This window comes from Teleopsis dalmanni, chromosome 1 (genome assembly GCF_002237135.1).
Source record: "Teleopsis dalmanni isolate 2A chromosome 1, ASM223713v2, whole genome shotgun sequence".
In the NCBI taxonomy this organism is placed as follows: Eukaryota; Metazoa; Arthropoda; class Insecta; order Diptera; family Diopsidae; genus Teleopsis; species Teleopsis dalmanni.
The window spans coordinates 81,249,555-81,272,171 of record NC_051846.1 but is presented as its reverse complement, the minus strand read 5'-3'; the positions used below and the strand labels follow the sequence as shown (position 1 = coordinate 81,272,171).

General features: G+C 27.3%; 2 protein-coding genes across 2 annotated transcripts in view; both read right to left on the bottom strand.

The window, feature by feature from the left end:
- LOC119668284 overlaps positions 1 to 22,617 on the bottom strand; it is a 59,814-nt gene that overhangs the window by 25,194 nt on the left and 12,003 nt on the right. The window lies entirely within an intron of this gene.
- LOC119668286 lies at positions 6,416 to 7,332 on the bottom strand. The gene is made up of 2 exons (XM_038077742.1): positions 6,801 to 7,332; positions 6,416 to 6,738 (listed from the first exon to the last, which is right to left on the bottom strand). The coding sequence occupies exons 1-2, from the start codon at positions 7,106 to 7,108 to the stop codon at positions 6,447 to 6,449; spliced, it is 600 nt and encodes a 199-aa protein (XP_037933670.1). The 5' UTR covers positions 7,109 to 7,332; the 3' UTR covers positions 6,416 to 6,446.

The window sequence follows — 22,617 nt, the reverse complement described above, 5'->3', positions numbered from 1 at the left end:
AAAGGAGTTAAGAGCTAATGACCAGGGCGGTGGTCATTAAATCTGCGCGAGAATACCAAATGAAAATATGAATCTACAGCTGAAGCAACAGTAGCAACATCGTCCATGTCATGTTGCAAGCAGAGCAAGTGGGGATACATGCAAGTAAGCAAGCATGGAAGAAAAATTGTTGGCATGAAAACTCTTCAGTGCTTCAGAGGTACTGACAGTTAGTGTGTTTAAGGTAAACTCAACAGCAGACTGCAGCGTATGTAAAGTGTAATCATGTTTTAAATTTCGCTAAAGCTGCAATTTCCAAAGTCTGACAGATGATGCAAATGGAGCAAAATAAAAATGTAGTAAAAGTCGAGTCGAAACGACTCGAGTCGTGTCGAAGTAAGAAGTAGGTTCTAGCGTTGCTATAGAAGTGCATTCATGTAGTACGAGTATTTCGTTTGTACTGCTGTTTGGTTGTACGCTTGGTAACACCGAAGAAAATGTGAGCGTCTTGAAATTGGTTTTCGTGTGCTTGGGGTTATCAATTTAATGGCTATTTAACTGCTCAAATATTGTGCAAGTCGTTCATGTTGCTGCTTGGAGAGCTGATTTAATTTCATTTTATAAAATATACATTTATATGCTTTTTTACTCTTCAAACTCTTTATGCTTATACAATGTTTATAGAGGGCAGACAAGATTTCTTGTCGTCTGAACAGCATACGCGGATATGTTGCTGGTGTTCTACAGATGAATACAATCAATTGCATTAAAGGAGATAAAATCTTAATAGAATTCATAAGTTTCATTAAGCACTTACTTTCATGTGTTTTATTCGTTTTAAGTATGCAAAGGACATCTTGTGAAATCTTGAGGTAATGAAAGGTAATAAATTTAATTCACACTTTTTTAATTAAACATATAAAATAATAATTATGTGTAAACTTACATAAGAACTACAGTGTTATATCCGTACTACATCTAATGAAACGGTATTTAACGTTTTCATTTTTACATAATTAATTCGAAATGTTATTTTAGTGCATCGACTAAACAAATTAAGAGACCAACCTAATTACATTAATTTTAATGATTTTTATCATTTTCGTCTTACTAAATATGTAAAAATTTCTATTTTGTGCCGCCATAATTAGTGCTAAGTTCTAAATTAATATAGCAGTCCATATGATTTCTCCAGTGATACGATATTAGGACACGATATTGTGATAATACACGATATTGTGATAAGACAAAATATTGCGATAAGATACGATATAGTCATAAGACAAGATATTGTGATAAGATATGATATCGTGTTGACATATAATATTGTGACGACACGATATCCTGGTAGACAACGATATTGTGATAAAGCACGAAGATGATATTGTGATAAGAAAAGATATAGTGTTAAACACAATATTGTGACAAGACTCGTTATCCTGATGAGAGTATATTGTAATAGGACTCAATATTGTGATAACACACAATATTGTGATAACAAAGCATATTGTGATAAGGGAAGATATTGTGAGTAGGAGACGATATCATGATTCTATACGATATTGTGACAAAACACGATGTTGTGATAAGTCTTAATACTGCTATAGCCTTATAGCTATATATGATTATTAAATATAACTTTACTTAAAATTTTATAAAAATTCAAAACTATTTATTAATTCTAAATACACGTGCCTAATTTTTTTGGCGAATGTTTCAGCTACAGATGCTAAAATGGAAGCCTACACATGTTTTGAAAAATCGAACGCAGTAATTATGTTCTGTAGCAGAGATAGCGTTGCCATATATTCTTATTCAACGCTTATTAAATATAATTTGAAATAAAATTCAAAACATTCTATTCTTAAAGGCGCGATGCTGTTTTTTTCTCAATACTGCGTAGGTTTGTCGGATTATGTGCATTAATTACAGAAAATCTGCACAATTATAAAGCTAATGCACCTCAAAAGTCATTTAATAATATTATATATATGTACTAATAATGTAAAATATAATTTAATATTTTATAAAACTAATTTACCAAGTCTCACATAATCAAATATAACATCACTAATAAAAAATGCTGCCTTTATTATGTTAATTAAATAAAAATTAATTACTTAATTTAAACATTTTAAGTTGTAAAATGATTTATTGTATTTTAATTAATGAATGTAATTATGGCTTATTTTCTTGTAGTTTTTAATGTGTTTTTGAGTCCATAAATAACCAATCCATTGAGCTTTGCTGAAATAATGATTTCATACTATATTCTACTTTAATAAATAATTAACATCGCAAAATCTAAAAATAATTCTTACGTACTCAAATAAATTTATTAAAAAATAATTAAAGAAGCTGCTTAATTTTGATAGAAGCTCGGAATAATTTTATTTCATTAAATTTGTTGCTTGTATCTGCGCTTGCTATATTAGATGTGCACGTACAGATACTTTTGTGTTTATCAGTTGGAAGAAAGTATAGAGCACTGATAAGCCGAAAACATGGTTGAGAGGGAGAAAAGAAAAATTGAATTTTTTGCTTGTGAACCTAAAATGAGAAATGTTTGAATTTCACCGATGCTGGAATACATCGAGATATATTCCTATAGAAACTTACTAGACAAACATGCGGCCTATTTGGCAGACATGCCCACATCAAATGCGGGCTCATGGAAACTTTCAAACATAAATCAACAAATTCCGTTGAATATGAAAAAAACTGACAACTCAGATTTTCGTTTGATTGCCATTGTTGAACAAGTTGAAAAAAGCGATGAAGTATTTAAATAGCGGGGGAATACGCTTATGTTTCGCTTCATGCGGGGTCAATACAATCCATGATAATGAAATGTAATTAATTAGAAAATAAATCTTGCTTTATGAGTAACGTCAAACAAATCACAAGCAAGAGGGAGAGGGAAACGGGCGTATTGTTGGAAAAACATTTATTACACGCTTAACAATGCCTTGTTAAGCATTTTGTTGTAAACTCTCATATACGCGTATGTAAACACTTTGTGTATCTTTTAACTTGCAAAGATATGACGGCAGATGAGTATAGAAAAATATAGACAGACGGATAGCAAGTTTAGTAATCAAACAAATTATCTGTCACCAACAACAGTTCATGCTGATATGATTTAGCTATTAATAAATACCTATTAAGTAACAAATATGTATGAAAGTTGCTTGCTGACTTAATTAACCATGTTTATGATATGAAGAGGTATTTATTATTAAATTTGATACTTTTTTATAAAAATAAAATATTTTATGTCTTTTCGTATAAAAACTTTCTTTTTATGAAATATTTAAATGTTATATAAAAATGTTTTAATATTAAATCAAAAAAAAAATTTAAATTTTATGACATTTTTTATGAAGGTTGGCAAGTTTGTGGTGTACCCTCTATCTATATATGGACTATTATTATTATTTATTTTTTTGAATTTCTTTTTAAAAGTTTTTATATTAAACATTTTTATGTAGATTATTTTTCGCCCCGCCCACAAATAAAACTTGTGACAAGTGTACTCGTAGTGCGTAAAAATGTCGAATTCCACTCATTAAATTCAATTCAATAAAAAGTTTTTATTAAAAACACATAAACAAAAACTGAACTACAATAAAAATGACACTTCGAATTTATTCAACCGAAAATCAAATTGATAAGTGGGCGTATTATGTGAATTAAAGGGTTAAGTATGTCATTGAGCAGAGAAATATTTTAAAAATATTTTTATTTTTAAACAAATGCCACTAAAAATAGTGCGATGCTTATAAGTGCGGATAAAATAAAGTGAAAATCATATTTACATATGTATGTATATTCACCTTAAAAAATTTTAAGTATCTTGATTTCTATGTAATATACATATATGTAAAATGACTTGTTTTTTTAATACGTAATGATTTTATACCATCAAAAAAACCATGTTTTAATTCAAAATTATGATTGATTAAAATATATTTAATACATAGAAGTCATATATTCATAAGTCAATAAGTGATAACAATTAGATAATTGGAATGGATCAGAAAATATGCCACCAATTTATTAATTTTATTTTTAAGGTTGGCAATACTGTGTTTTGGACATTTATTAAATACCGCCCCATAGAAAGGTTTTTGCGTTTAGTGATATATAGTAGTAGTGCTGTTCATATTCGGTTTTACAAAGTATTTGGAGAATTTGATTAACCGGATAGTAAACAAAGTCTCCAGAGTTGAAATAAAATCGGATTTGGAGTATTCGAATATACGGATTTGTGATATTATTCGATGTAAAATGGAGACTTCGTAAGCAAAAGTTGATAGAAAAGCATCAAATGTAAATTAGTATGCATCACACAAATAAACATAAATTGAATAATTGGATAATTTCGGTTTTTAAAATATTCGAATAATATGAACAACATTAGAGGATAGGTGTTAAAGTAAGTGGTGGTGGTTAGCAAGTATATAAACTCAGTAGGCATATCTTTATGCTTGATTATAAATCAGGAAATATATCATATACTAATTTATTAGTTTTATTTTTGAAGTTGGCAACACTGTATGTTTGGCATTTATTACAGGAAATAAGCATCAAAGGATCATTTAATGGGTATGTATATAACCTTAGTAGTCATAAAAATTTTATAATTTAAACAGACCAGAAAATATGCCACTAATTTAATAAATTTAATTTTTGAGGTTAACAATATTATGTTCTGAATATTTATGAAATAGCACCCCCCAAAGACGTTTTAGCGTTTATAAGCGATAAACAATGTATAGATACATGATTTAAAAAAAAATCTATTATATTAAAAGATTCCAAATTTATAGATAAAATTTATCATTTAGAATAAAAATCAGGTTCTAGTAGATACAGAGATAGAAGAACATCACATTTCGGAAGTATTTTTCTCTGTTTAAAAAAATCTTTACAAACTATATATAACATTCAATTAATTACACCGTGAAGAGTACAATACTATTTGGGTTTCTAAACTTCGTTCACGTAGGTAAGTACGATTCAAACAATATTTATACATATAAAATATGACATAAATAAATTCCTCTATTTTCTATTCAAATTATTTTCAATATGAGTAATAAAATTTTTGAATTAAAATTGTTGATTAATTAATTTAATTTTTTAATTTTTTAAACACACTATATTTATAATTACCAATTTATCACAATTTATATTTAATTTTTACAAACTTATTAAAATGCACATATGTTAATATTTAACTAAGTAAATTAAAATAATTACATATTATAATAAATGAAATAAAATTTAATTTTTAATTTATATTGCCTAAATTAATGTTTATTTTTTAAAATTATATATCATCGTAATAAATTATGTTTGAAATAAGTGTTTATTTATGCGGTTAAAATATATTAATAAACTAAAATATTTTTAAATAAACTTTGTATTTATAATTCACTGTATATTCGTGATAAAATGTTTAATAATTTGCGATTTACAATTTTAAATGTTTGTTATTTGCATAATCGACTACGCAAATTTAATAATAATATTTAGTCGCATTTTTCACAGAAAAATGCATAAAATCAATAAATAAAATTTTATGGACAATAGACCAACGCTGGTGGCTAACGATTCAATCACATAAAAAATATTAACAATATAATTATATAAATAAATATTTGAAAAAAATACATAATCGAATTTTAAAAATATTGTGTTATTAAGAGTAAGTAAGGTGTAATAAAATATGTATTTCGTATATATTTAATTTTTTAATATATTTTTATTTAAATTAATGGATCTAATAGATATTATGACACGAGAATTTTCGAATCTCGTACTATGAAGAAATTTATAAGTAATTGAATGTAAAGGTGGAGTTAGACGGTAGTTAACGTAAGAAGTTAAGTCAAAGCGAAATGCACAAACAACCAAACCTGTGTATTTGATAGGAACGAAATAAACATATGTGGCGAACTTATAGAAAAATCAAATTCAATTAGGTTTTGACGTTAAGCGATTTTAAAAACTGTGCTCAGTTGCTCGCAAAACCTTGGTGAGGGTGGATGCGTTGCAATTATGTGCGGAATATGTTTACTATAACGAGAGTAGACGAAAAAATATTGTGATTATGAATGTGATTATTAATAAATTTTTTTTTATATTATATTTTTTTATATAATTATTTTATTAATATTGCTGAATATTGATTGTATTTCTATTTAGCAAAAATAATCAGCAGAAAATATTTTAATAAATTTATTTTATTAACATTTTTACAATAGGTAATTGTATTTTATAATAGTTAATATTATTTTTTTTATAATATCAATAATTAATATCTTATATACTTATTTAATAATAATAAATAATATTAAAACATTAGTTATATATAAAAATATTTCACTAAAAATGTTTTTATTTGTTTTACTTTGAAAGTACATGCGTACAAAAAATATATATAGAAACATAGAAATTCACTACACTTGAGGACAAGCAACTACCGGTTGGAGTTGGGAACCTGATCCCCGAGGACATTTAATAGCAACATGCTTGCCATCAATTGCACCAACACAATTTGGAATGTTCCATGTTTGCCAAAAATCTGATGCAATATGCCGATATTGCTCTTCTGTAGGTTCACTTAAATATATTGGTGATAGTAGTTGCCAAATAATATCACACATTTCCAACACGGTGTTTCTAACTGTAGTTCTTCCCAATTTATAGCGCCATGCTAAACTCTGTAAAGGGACGCCATGTGCCAAATACCTTTAAAAAATGTTCGTGTTATTTTTACTAAAATTACTAATAAAACAGTACATGTAACTTACAAAAGAGTAAGTGATAAACGTTCATCAGCGTTTATTTGCTGTCCAAATTTTGTCGCAGAAGGAGCTATTAACTTCAATAACAGAGTATATATTTCTTTAGACATCCGTGTATGACGAAAAAATTGTTCGTTATCTTTTTCTTTTATAGCTAAAAACGTTTTCCGGTAATAACCATGTAGAGCACGATCCACATTAATAGGACGAACTCGCCACCTTCTATTGCGCATTTGATTTCTCATGCTGTACAAGCGCAATATGTTTAGAAACAAATTACAAGCTTGCACAGTCAATTCATTTTGATTATACATATTTGTTAATAATTTACTTAAACTATTGTTAATTATTTCACTTTCAACAAAAATAACACAGAATTTCACTACACTTGCGGACACTCAACTACCGACTGAAACTTTTGAAAATATTTCATTTGCATGTTCCAATGTAAACAAAATCAGCTGTTTGCTTACCGTCTAACACCGCCTTAACTTAAAGCGAAATTTTCATTTCGTTTCTTCTTAACATCTTACGTTAACTACCGTCTAACTTCACCTTAAACCAGGCCGATTCAATATTGTGATAAGACACGATATCCTGATAAGATACGTTATTATGATAAGACACGATATTGTGATAAGACACGATATTTTAATAAGACATGATGATGATGATGAATAAGATGAATAAGACATTGTGACAGGACATGATATCGTGATCCTACACAATATTGTGATTAGACATGATATTGTGATTAAACACGATATGTTGATAAGACACGATATTAAGAAAGGACACGATATTCTAATAAGATACAATATTGTGATAAGAATTGATATTGTGATAAGACATGATATTGGCCCTAGTTTTTTGTTTCAGAGTTGTAAAAAAACAGGCTGACGTACGTGTTAACAAGAATAATGGGAAGGAAATAAACATGGTTTTGTGATAAGATGTGTAAAAATGATAACCAGGTGGGCAAACAGGCGGTGAAATGTTTTTTACCAAGTAGGTGATATACTGTCAGGTCTCACAGCAATTGGCACCCTTCAAGAAAGTATGAAATCATTTGATCGCACTGGAAATGAACTGGTGTTATAATATTTAATCGCGGAAGTCGACAGTGTTGCTGATGTCCAATGCTCCAAATAGGACTTACAGGTATGTAAAGTCAATTATGCCGAAAAAAAAATTTTTTTTAAAAAAGTTTTTGAACAGAAGCGTCACAACAAAAACCTTATTTTTTAATAAAATAATTATTTTGTTGGCTACACATGTTGATATCAATAGCATTTAATATGGCGGTATTTGCATTTAAAACTTAAATAGCAGGTGTTGCTCAATGTATTATTTATTGGATGATATCTTAAATAATTAAGGTTATAATTTAATTTATTTTGTGACTAAATTTTTTTTGTGTGAACTAATATTTTTTACAAACAATAATGTTTAAAAAAGCATTTTATAAAAACTCAGTTAATTTATATAGCTGTTGTTTATGCATTAGTTCTTAAAATAACACATATACCATATGTAAACATAAAAGAGTAGGTTCAAAATTGACAGAGTTTAATTATTAAAACTTGGAATGCAAATATTATATCTGAATAAATAAACCAAAAGAAGTTTCCAAATACATACCGATGTTTGAATTGTGACCACAGGAATTTACTTGATTAAAAATGCAATTTTAGATTTCAAAAATTCCTCATTATGCTTTTCTCAAAGTAGATTTTCTGTTATGGTACATAAAATTTTGTAGTTTTTGTGATAATGATAGTATTAGAAACAGAAATAATAATGTAGAAAAACAAAAACTTAAAAATCAGCAACTTTTTTTTATAGTAGTAGTGCAATCTATTTATTTCCTAATAATAATAGTAGTAAGATCTAATTATAATTATAATTACTTCCATATCAAAGTCACACTCTTGTTTTAATAAAAAAATTTTTCTCAAATAAAATTTTTTATTATTTTCTTCATCTTCATGTCGCTTCGTTTACTTAATTATTATCAGCAACATTTTACATTTTTAACTTCATTAACCCAGATTTAGAATTTTTTTGTTTTTTTACAAGTGTACATTTATAAGTTCGACTAAATGAATTGAGTGTACGTGGGGTGTAAGAAATGTTTTGCATCCAAATATGAAGTATCAGTTACGCGGCGAATATAATTTTTCGATTTTTTAAACTGTATTTTAGAATACAATCCAAAAAAATTAACTGTCGTTTTTACTGTTAAAATAATTTTAATTAATTATTTTCATCGGCCGATTTAAGTGTTTGTGAGAATTAAGTTAAACAAGTGTTTCGTTGCGGTTAAATAAAAAATATTTCGCCATTAGATACTAAATTATTTATTCTCGAAGATAGAGGAACTCTGCACCAATATACTAAACAGTTCAGAAACTGACTTTAACTGGTTGGATAGCCAAGAAGTGTCGATGAAAGCACAGAAAAAATGTTTGGAATAATATTGAATGATCGCTAAATAAAAATTAAATAATATTGTTCAGTGACTATTTCATTCTTTAGAAGTTGACTTAAGGGGCAAAACTGTTTATGTTATAGCCGTCGTGAATATATATATTGAAATATTCTACGTAATATAGTATTTGAAGGTATTAAAGCAGATTGGGAAAAATATATCAAGTCGAGTTGATGTTGTGTTAGAAAAAACAAAAAAATATTTAAAACGGCTTTATTCTATTTGGAGCTAAAAACTTTTTGGACGCCCCTTGTACTTTAATGACAGACTTAACAGAAAATGAAATGAAGATTTTTTCATGTAATTATTTTCTCTACCATTGACTTCTAATAAAACAAGTCACTTGAGATATCAAAATAAAATTTGACAGTTAAAAATGCATTTAAAATATTTACCATTAACGCTGAATGAAAGCTACAAAATTCAAAAAAGTATGGAAAATAATGAATGAATACTGACATTTCTAAAGCAAAAACTTAAGTACTATAAAACGCTAAATGTATGAAAAATAGTATTAAAAAAATTTAAAAAATACATAAATAAATGCTTTCTTGAAACAGAAACTTTTATTCAGATCTGGAAATGGCACGACAGTGGATGAAGAACGAATCTGTGAGAACATAGGCAAATTCATTGAAATTAAAATAAAATAATTGAATATGGAAATGCAGAAATACTAGTTAGAAAATAAATGTTAATAATTAAACTAAAATATATAATGAAATGCATATGCAATGCAATGTAATGCAGTCATTTAAAATAAATCAAGTATTTTAAACCTGACACTTCTACACTTTCCGACTTCAATCCGCACAGGTGCAAGTTAACTGCATCGGAGTGCATTTTAATAGCTATGGATACCTGCGGCTGGCATTACAAATTCCACTGGTCATGGCAGTTGGACACAAATGCTCATTGGTTTTTATTGATTTTGTATTTCCTTTTAGTTCATTTACATTTTGAAGAGTTAATTGAAAAATAAACGCGAGCGCTTGCCGATCACAGTTGAAGGCAAACGTCAAGCGGCAAATGCGGCATTTGATGCAGTCGCTCACGGTTTAATGGTCAAAGTGGTAAAAGTTAAGTAAACAAACACTGGCCAAGTCTGCATTCTCTGAGTGGGTCAACACAAGACAATTTGACTAAGTGGAATGGCTGTTAGGTAAATTATTTGTTTGCTCATAAAAAATAGTTTGCTTTTCATTGTTTGTATGATTGTTTATTTGTTTGTTTCTTACTTGAGCCATTGAAAAGTAATTGACACCGTTTTTATTTAAAGTTAAATTCTCTGAAATTCATACTTAAAATTGGTATTTGTTTGTATACAAATTTTTCAACCATCATTAGGGTATTTAAAATTTTATTGCATGAATATATTATAAATATAAATAACTACATTCCAGAACAAACTACGAACTACACAATGATATAACTTTCATCAAGACGTCAAAAATATCTAGCTAATGTCATTTGCTCAATTTTTTCTTATTCAAATTTTTATGATTGAGAAAATTTATTCTTTTGAATTCTAATGCATTCAAATTTTTTGCGTTAAAACTTTCAGTTCTATCGTAGTTCTCTTTTTTGGGCGCTGAGAATGACCCGACCCTATTAATAGAACAGCTATATCCGTTTACATTTTTGGTAATACATTTTTTTTGTTCGGATTTTATTCGTCTATGATAAATTAATGTTAGTTAGCTAGAAATTGCACAAAGCCAGACTCTGAGAAGACTTTTCAAAGTACCTTGGTACATTAGGACGAATGACTTCCTCAGGGACCTCAAGATTAATCCATTCAAAAAATACATAAAGGATAGAGCCATGAAATTATTTGCGAAAACTGACAGACTTACCAATACCACGTTATCAAATCTCAGAATGGTTCTTCGAGGCTCTTCGAGTAGGTATATAGATCTGAGGTCAAATATTGCTTAGTCTGATGAAGTGATAAACAATAATCCAGTCAAGGCGTGAAGAAGTATTTGAAAATACCTCGAGTTAAGAAAGAGTAAAAGTGATCAAGTGCACTGGCTCAAATAGCTTCAACATTATTAAAGTTTTTTTAAAATCAATGCGTACACAATGTTTTATAAACAAATGCAATATTTCCACTAAGCTTGGTTTTTCTCATTCGAGAACATGAAACCTTTGAAATCTTAATTTTTTTTAATAATATATGCCGTCTCTAACTCAGAAAAGATTTGCTACTGGTTTTACGTTATTATTTATTTTTATGTTTTATTTATTTTTTAATTATTTACAAATATTTATCTTTGACTAAAAAAAAACAAAAATACAATAATAAGAGAAATAAAAACAATGGTTAGTATTTATATGCAAATTAGTGTAAATTTAAATATTATGCTTAATGAATTTTTATATACTATTGTATAATTATTTCCATAAATTTATGCTTCCAAAAAAGATACTCGTCTCAAAAGTAAAATATATTTTTCGCATGTCTCGACTGTGTAAAGAAATAAAACTAAGAAAAAAAAATAATAAATTTTACTTATGTATCTTGTAGGAAGTTGTAAATTTTCGGTATGAACACTTAAACAAAACAAAGTAATTAGTTTCATTTTATTGTGTTTTTGGATTCTGTGTTTTTTAATTTGTACATATTTTGCAATGCTTCATTATCACGATTTGATTATCTTAATTTTAAGCAAATATTCTTAAGCAAATATGAGATAAAGATTGAGGCGATATATTCGCTTAACCGAAAAATGAAACGAAGACGTTCCCAAAAGTAATTTTCTCTGCACTTGAACGTCTACAAATACGTGATGAGCTCAAAGCAAATATTGATGAATGATGTAAGTAAATAAGAAATAATTACACAAAAATATGCAAGAACACAATTAACATGAATTTTTAAATATGAACAATTAATTAAACAATAAATTAAGTTTGAAAAATTTGAATTCAAAAAAAAAAATAATACTATATAATATAATTTATGTAATTTATATTAAAAGATAAATGTTTATATTACAAATGTTTAAATAAATGAAATTTTATTATCTAAAAGCCAAAAACAAATTAAAAGCGGATTCGATGTCAACGTCCTCGTCTTCATTTTTACTGCTTCTCACATAATTTTTGACATTCACTTTAAGATGACGAGGCAAATTGCGCTTCTGCATTTTCGCTTGCCACCGCAATTAAACCATTAAATCAAGGAGACAGCAATTGCTGCTGGCAATGCGGCAACTTTTTGAAATTTCCAAATTGCAATAATGAAAATGAGAAAATGACATTTCATTTTGGTCTTGGTTTTTCCTTCCCAGCATCAAGTGCTTGGAAATGGTTAAATTGACAGGAAATTGCGATGCTTTAACAATTTTGTTTATTAAGTAAACCGAAAGCAATTTGTATTTAATTTTTATTTTAATTGATTTAAAATTATAAAGAACAGATTTATTTTTTTCTGAGTTTAAATGATGTTCACAATTATGTACAGTTTTAATAAAAATCATTTACTTATTATAAATGTCAAAGACCAGACATAATGTATATTTTTAATTATCAGCATACGATGAATCTATATAGAGATGCCTGTTTTACTGCCCATCAATCTGTCTGTTCGTTAGCAAACAACGTCGTCTCTGAGTTTCTGAGTTATTGATCTATAGTATCTGTCTATTATAATAGTAGGCATAGTAAACGCTCAAACGATTTTGAGTCACATATCAATCTGTCTGTTAGTAGAAGAAGTTGTCTTTGAGTTATTTATCGATCTGTCTGTTAGTATGCAGAAAAGTATTTCAGTTTTTTGGCTAATTAAATGTAATATGGTACAAGCTCTTTTATTGAATATAGGCAGATTATGTCGAGAAATGAATGAAATAGATTAACAATGTTACATTATATAGTGCTTATGACTGTTAAGAAAAACTTATAAGTAAGGAGTTTGTATGTATTTGTTAGAATTTAGCTACCTGCTAATTTTGATTAATTACTTAATTTTGCTTATAAAAGTCTTTATTATACATTTTACTGCAAACTGTTCATTTTTTCAAGAAAATTGAAAAACTGTTAACCCAACAGTGTATGAAATTTTGATTCAAAAACTTTTAAGTTTTAATTTTCTTTCTCTTCTGAAGTAGTATTTGGTAGCTTTAGGTACACTTTTCTTCAAAATAACAAAATTTGTTAACTTCATTTTTTGTTGTTTAAAATGTAGTGAATGGCCACCAAAACTTTTGAAAATATTTATATACGTAGAACCGCTAAATTTTTTTAGAAGTGTAAAAAGCTCTCAAAACATTTGTATTTTATTTTTACGTCATCATTTTATAACATATTAGGTGTGTTCTGCCGTTTCGAAGTGCAAAAAAAGCAACAAGTCTCTTGGTAAAGTCTCTAATGTGTACGCAAAACAACAACACTCTCCATCTTATAGACTTGTTATGAAGTGTCTAACAATCTATGAGAGTGCAGAAAAAAATGTTGCCAAAGCGATAAGCGATCTTTTGTAAACATGCAGTTTTCTGAAAGCAGCATCACAATAATTTAATAGAACTCTATTGTGAGTATCTTTGAGAAATCATTAATTGCAACTTTATAGAAAACCAATACTAATATTTGACATATTAAATTCTCTAAAATCATAAGTTATGATATTTATATACATTATATCTTCTGCATAGTAGTCAATCTAATTAAACTAACTTTTAGCAACATATATATTTATTCATATTTAAATATAAGTGTAATACAATATTTATATGGATACATCAGTTTTTTTAAATTTATTTATGCGATCGCGCCATCACTGTAATGTGTTGACGTAACATATCCTACTTAGATACCGACCTTAACTGATGAAGACATAATTTAATTTTTTTAATAATAAATTTAAAAGAATTGTTTAAAATGAACATTTTAAATTTAATTGAAATTATAAATTATTCAATTATTTATGCGTAATCCATTAATTCATTTCTTATAAAAACTTTTTGATTTTTATTTGTTTATGTTTAAGTATGTATGGAATTGGTTACTCATATGTTAATAATTAGCTTTTTTTTAATTTTTAGTAAAAATATTTAAATCAATTAATTCGACATAATGCCAAAGTCACGACATCGTTTTTAATAAATAATCTTTGCGTATCTTGAGAGCAATGCGAAATACTTGTAAATACAAGATTCTATTGGCATTGAATTTGCTACAATTTATGTACGTTCAAATAACTTCTAATGGACATTCAAATGTATAGAATATTTTACGATAACACAAATATTAAACTAATGCCATAGCTAAAATTTAAAATCCATTAAACTCGCATACATAATGCGTCAAAAATTGACTTTAATTTATTGCTAAATATTTTAATGCTCGTACACATGATTTCAGACTAATAAATTAACTGGCTACGTACCGTACACCCATAATATTTATACAGTATATTGAACTTTATAATCGGTTGAGAGATATTCTGAAATTAATAAGTAAATACACTGACCTAAGACGTATTAATCATTTTAATTCAGTTAAATAATTTTTTAATAAGCAATTTGTTAAAATTAAACATAAATATTAATAAAACAGCCTTTTAAAAGTATTTGTAATATGTATATGATTTTATCAGTCCAACTTAGCTTTAAGTAAATATACTAAAGTGACTTATACTAACGATCTAAGCCCAGTAATAATTAAAAAAACGTTTCGAATATTGTAATAATAATTTATTAAAAATACGCTAGAGATATCTGTAACACAGCACAGGATATATCTGAGAACCTATTATCAATTTCAGCCGACGAATTGTCTTAGAAATGTCTGGTCTGGTCTTATCAATAGATAGAATTGAATAAAATATTTGTAAGAATAGTGATGTCATGGATTTCTGCTGTAAGGAAGATAAAACTTGAATTTCGCTGTGCCATTTGATTGCTAGATATATCTTACAAACAAAAAACTGTGATATATAGATATGTCAATAAACAAATAGGATTTCTATATGACTACAGAAAGTCTTATTTGGGGTGTAACATAAAAAATATTGGAACACTAAGCTCTACCTTTTTTAACGTAAATTAGTCGTTCAGTTCGTATGACAAAAATACATATGTATATGAAATGAGATTAAACACCTATCCACCTATTTATCTTACTTATTTAAAAAAGTAGTTGGTTTAGTAAGTTTTAAATGTTAAAAATGTATATTTTTATATAAAATGTTTATTCAAATTTTTTTACTTATTTTTGTTATGTATAATAAGGTATATATGCTGAAGTTTATTTAAGTCGTTTCAGATTTGGATATTGTTATACAAACTGTTGCTTTACATGCATGTTTCTAGTTAAACCATTTTTATTTGGTAATATATTTGCACTAAATATAGGTATTAATTGTCACACATAAAATTATATATCACAATTCTTTGAGAGATTAGTTTTAGATTTGTAATACAATCTTATGGTTTAGATTCAAATTTAGACTCAATATTTAGATTTATGGAAGTAATTATCCACAAATAAAATCTTACTATAAAATATTTAATATTCTACACTTGAGCAACTTTATTCATAGGGTACATAAGTTAAGGTGAATCCAAATTAATTTCTTTCGAACCATTTCAAATTAATTATGCATTACTACTATTTTATACTGTTTATGATTAAAAGAACAGTCTTTATGGTATAAGCCGAAGTCAATCTGCATATTTTATTTTGTTAAATTTAATAACTTCCATATTGAGGAAATAGAGTATCACTGCTTAATAGACTAATACATTTCTAAAGCGTAGTTTGTTTCCAACAAGCCAAATCGCCAGTAAATAAGTCATTCGTACAAAATATATGTAATGTTTAACATATACATTTTGACCGAAAAGTTTCCGGAAATTTTAAATAAAACGCAAAATTCTTAATCTTCATCAATATTTATTTTATCTCCTTCAAAATATGCTCCATTAGAAGCGATACACAAATGCAACGTTTTTTTCCAATCATCAAAACATTTTTTTATAGGCGCTTTCCGGTATGGCTTTGAGTTCCCTCTGCGAATTCTGTTTTACGTCTTCTATGGATTCAAAACGCGTTCCTCTGAGTGGTAATTTGAGGTTGGGAAACAGGAAAAAGTCACACGGTGCAAGATCAGGTGAATACGGTGGCTGTTCGATGGTATTTATTGAATGTTTGGCCTTAAAATCGTTGATAATGTTGAACAAATTGAGGTGAATCGGAACAAGCCGGGCGTTGACACGTCGCATACACAAATTGTCCACCAAAATCAAACGAGCCATCTCACGACCGATGCCTAGCTCTCGTGCTATCTCTCTAACACTCACATGAGGATTTTTGAACACGATTTCCTTTGCCTTTTCAATGTTTTCGTCGGTGGTAGAGGTCGAAGGTCGTCCAGAACGCGGCATGTCTTCGACGGTCGTACGACAGTCCTGAAAGGCTTTGTACCACTCATAAACTTGAGTTTTCGATAAAACTGATTCCCCATAAGCCTTTTGTAGCATTCGCAACGATTCTGCACACGAAATTTCGTTCGAAAAACAAAATTTGATGCAAACTCTTTGTTCAATATTTTTTTCCATTGTTTTTTTCGCAACGCACTACTGAGGTGAACTGGTTTCAACAGCTGCCGTAAACGAACTGTCCGACAGATCGCGCTCATTTTTGGCATAGTAATTAAGGACAGTGCTGCCAAACTACATAAACTTAAAATATCGAAAAATATACAGCGCGCGAATTTTAAATGAGAATTTCCGAAAACTTTTCGGTCACAATGTATAATAAGATATCGGAACAATGTGCAAAATGTATACAACAATAAACCTATTTCTTGGAACGTCATTCACTATTTAGAATTTGTGTAATGCGTAATTTATGTATAAGAACGTTAAACAATGGACAATATTGTTTATCGCGTGTGTACCTTGAAATATCGTCACATACTTTCTTTGTATAAGACGGCACATAACCAAAATTATGATATATAAGAGCCTGGTCGATCTACATTTAAAAATAACGTTGAATACCTAAAATTTTATATAGCAATAACCTATTTCGCTTTATAAATTTATGGCTTTATAACTTATAGTTCAAGGTTGAAATGTAGAATTATATTATGAAGTTATCTGTTACATATTGACATCCTTATGGTCTTGGGCAACATTGATCATATACATCTCCACAACACAACAAAAAGATACTTTTTTCAAATATACAAAAAATTAGTCACAACAAAAATTAGTTAATTAAAATTAGTCAAACAGTATATTGAAAAACATTTGAATAAAATAATTTAGGACAAGAATTTGATCGGATAAAGCATCAATGAAACTTAGTTTTAATAATAATTATAATAAATGATTTCACTCATGCAAACTAAGAAATGTAAGCTGTAATATTACAACTGACAAAACAACTATTCACATAACCAATAGTATTAATTATTTTAGTTTGTAGTACCACTCATATGAAAAGGTATTGAAAGAATATAATCTTTCTAATTAGACAATTGCAACAAGTTGCTTGAAGTCCATATTAATTAGAATACCCTAATATTTGCAACCATATTAGTAATTTGAATAGGAGTGCTTTGCTATCCTAATAGTTGCCTCAAACCTGTAAGGCACACGTGTGACGTTGGTAACAAACTGTATCAATTGGTATAAGTAAACAATGATTTGTTTACGGCGAAAAAGGCGAAACAAAAGGTTTGATTCACAGTACTTGGCTTACGGCGGTAACAAAAAGCACGCAGCGGGAAATAGTTGTTGACATAAATAAGAATAAAATAAACGTAATTTTTATTAAGATTTAAATATTGTTACTAAATTTATTAATTAAATTTAAATATGAAATTCGTTATGAAAATTTTATAATACTTTTGTGAATTAATAATTTCAATTAAAATTTTTAAGTAGCTTAATAGCCGTGACGCCATCTTGAAATTGAAAGTCAGTTAATAACATAAAATGAAATACAATTTTGTTAAGATTTTGTAATCGACTCGTAAATATTTAATATTCTTTTTGTAATTTAAGTTATTTGGAAATATATAAAATAAAATTAATTATGCAGTTAAATTGTTTGTAAAAATTTACTACATTTGTACAAGAAGTGATAAATATTTAAAAATTCTAGTAATAAATAACGGCAAATATTTCTGCTACCTTCTGCTTATGTGCGGTGAAGCAGCGCAGTGGCAGAGACTTCTCTTATGATTCACGTTGTAAAGCAACAAATGGTAATTCGCAAAAGTTCTATTAATACGAATATAATTAATTTGCTAATACGAAATGCAGTGGCGTTGCAAACAGTAAATAAACGCGTTAATGTGCCTAAGGCAGTAGTGAAAAAGTGGCGAAGAGAATAAAATTTTATATGAAAATAGTATTTACATCATGTAATATCTCAAATTATAATTTAATATAATTTATATATAATTTTTATTTTAAAAATAATAAAAAAAAATTTAATTAAAAACTTAAAAAAATTTAAAGAAAATCGGTTGTATCTCGATGGCATAAAATCTTATTCCATGATAGATGGGGGTTTTTTCTAAGATCATTCATTTTTAAAATTACTACCGTAAATGCTCGTACGTTTTTATTAAGTAAGATATTATATTATTGTCTGACATTTTATTATTTAATGGTTTTTAATAACATAGTTATCCTTTATTATAAACATTATTGAACTTACAAATCCAGTTTTCTAATTTAAATTTTTATTTATCTTACATATGTTGACAAGGTGTAGTGAAATATGTTTGTAAAGAATTTATTCCAAGATAAATTAAGATAAATTTATTGATTAAAATAAAAGATTAAATTAATTTAAAAGATTAAATCCAAATGCTTGCAATTAATATCAAAACTACATATGAAATTATGGGAAACTAAATAATTTTGGATTTTAATCATGGATTTTATATCAATTTTTTGCAATTTTGTTTTATTTATACAAATTTCTTATATTCATAATAAAAAATTAATTGATGCCGAAGAACATAAAAGCGTAACAGTTTACTTAAAATCGTAAATGAACATCGAAAATGATATTTTTCTAATTCAAATGAATTTGTTTATTATGATTATTTTTTATTTATCGTAAAATATATTATTATGCTAAGAGCTTAGAAGTGGTATGTTTTCCACTTCTATTTTGCTCAACGTGTTTTAACTCTCTAAGATGACTTCTTAGTTTGAGATACAAGAAGAGTCTTTAAGAGGTAGCAACAATTTTTGATATTTATTAAAATATCCAGGAAAATAAATAAAACTTTACCTTAAAAAAAATATGCAGTCAAAAACCTATTTTCTTTTAAAATGGTTGGTTTTAAAAAATAAAATTGTTTATTTGTTTTAGTAATTATTCCATTTTATATATTATTAAACTTGAGGATGTTGTACTGCAACCTAGAGATCAATTGTATCCTTTTCATGGACTCAGAGTACTTCCCTGAGTTCGATTTACTTGATAAATAGTAGTATTCAATCTACTATACAGAGATTTATTTCTTTATCATATGCGAGATGCTTTTTAAATATTCTTTAATTTTATACAATTTTATAGATAATAGATATTTTTTAAGTACATGTGTTTTTGCATGGTGTTTCTTTTGACACCCGGTATTTAGGGAAATCTTCACACACGATTTTTTTTTTGTTTATTTTGTCAAGAAATCATCTGCAGAGTTTAAAAGCATAACGAAATATCATGTATACTTAAGTTGTTGAAGATGAGTTTTTTGATTTAATTATTTATATATAATACATTTTTTATTTGACTACCAACTTTTTGAAACACTGTCTTACAGGCTAACTTAGAAACTAACTATATTTGTTGCAGTGCAATATAATTGCTTTAATATATTTGAGCTACTTGGGCAACTCATCGACTCATCCTTAAATTTTATTTTGGTTTTGTTTGAAATTATAATTTAACGTTAGTTATGACGGTAATGACTATTTTGCTTAAATAGAAACTATTGTATTTAATAGAGAGGTTTGGAAAAGTAGGTATGTACTTGCAGTCTTTAAAAATTATTAAAAAAAAACTTATTTACAAATAATTAAATTTATGTATGGTCTGTTGTATGGTCTGCCAAAATTCCAATTAATGAAAATAATATAAATGAAATCTTGTTGTTGTAGTTCAATATTTAAGTTTCGTTTAATATAAATAAGTAAAATATAACAGATAAAGTTTGATGAAAATTAATGATTAAATAATTTCAAGCAAGTCAAATAAAACATAAACGGCTCAAACATAAAAATTCTCAAAGCTGTGATCCGCTGGTATAATATTTAAAGCTGTAATTTGTTGTCATTTTGGAATATTAGTGAAATATTATTTGATCATGTCTTAGTGACTCGTTTTGTTAATAGATACAAAGCACACATGTCTGTTTTGACACCATTTATGTGTCATTTTAGCACTTTCCAGATATCTTTACAGAAAGTCGTAGTAGAAACTGAGACACTATTCCGACTTTCCAAATTCTAATAAAAATAATAACAAAAGTTAACCTTGACCTTTCTTAAGATGAATAATTTTTAAAAACTTCAATAAATATGAAACTGCTTAATGTTTTGTTTACGCTAAATGAATTCAATGCCAAAAAATTAATAATAATATGCAAATTTTTTTTTCTGCTTTTCACTAACAATTTGACGTTGTGAATCACCAAAGTTTTTATCTTAAAGCGCGAAAATAAATACAATACGAATGCATAAATTAATATATAATTAATATTATAATATTCAAATTTTTATTCGTTTTATTGTTATTTGATAATCTCTGCGTATATACCATTGGATAATCATTTAAAAAATCATTTAAAATCTAAAAAAGCTACTTAAAGCGTCGCTTAATACTGCGGTTTTTAAAATGAAAATAAAATTAAACGTGCGCTTAGGTTATAAAAAATTAATTATAAATTTTTGCACAATAAACTTAACAACTTCATAACGGTTTACGGTTTATGGTTTAACATTTTAAGCCATATATCACCTATGTAGGACCCAAAATGGAAGCTGCCAATATTTTGCACGTTCACGCTGTTTGTGAACTCCGCGCATGCGCTCACATTTCAAGCGTTTTAAGCGTTTTTGAATAGCAAATATTGGCATCAATCACAACAAATTACTTTGCGCCAAAATTCTATGCAAATTTGTATAGAGGTTTTCGTTTTCAGATATATTCGCTTTTGTTTTTAATATTAAATGATCAATTTTGCACTGCATAATCGTGCACTTATTAAACTTTGGCTTTAGGTAATTTGCTTATTAAAATCAGTATCTTTTGTAATTTGTTTGTGGTTAAACTTTAAATATTTATTGACGTTAATATCTGTTAAATTTGCACTTCGTCCCACCATTCAGTCACTTATGTTATGTTTACTTAAAAGCGTTTAATTGACTTTTTATGTTTACTTCAAAATAATGAAATAAATGGAAACAAAAAATATATTATTTATTTTACCCTCAAAGCACAAGTTTTATGTGTTCAAACATATGTCATTTACGTGGCCATAATATGTAGTTGTTGAAAGTAAATAAATAAACATGTAGGTATATATGATATTCACATATGTGTATATATATGTATATATACAATACTTATTGACTTTTTTATTAGTTAACAACGTCGAACATCATTGAAGGATTTTATTTGTTTATTAAATAAATAATTATTAGAAAATATTTTCTGGTTAAAGGTAAATATTTTGATATAACTGTGAGATATTCATATTATTATAAACTGCTTTATGGTCTATTTTTCTATATGTTTGAAAATATATTTATTTGTTTTTATGAATTATATACAAGATATATGTAAATGTAGTAAATATTCTCAATCAAGCAAAGAAGATTCTATAAACGCTGAGTTGCTAAAGTATAGCGGCAAAGTTCGAACATGCCCTTCAGTCGATTGTTAAATCATTATACCCACATACTAAGGAACACTAAACAAAAGGTGAAACTCTTAAAGAAAAATCTCTTCCAAATGTCTTCCAAATAAGGTCACATCGAATATGTTAACGTTGACAAAGATAAATAAAATACGAAATAACTCTTAGAAACCTATTAACGTAATTTTAGAACAAAATCTTTAACAACAGATCAATATTTTACTATATCTTAAATATCTGAAAAGCGTTATGGATTCATGCTGACTTACACTGACTTCTTATTGAGTTAAATCCTTAACAGAAAATATGTACATTAAATTCTATTCAAAAAAGTTGACAACACCAAAGAAAAACATAAATTTGGCTAACTAATACTAACTAATAATAAACTGCCATTTATCGCTTGATTTTGGCTGTTAGTCCTATATTTTATTTAA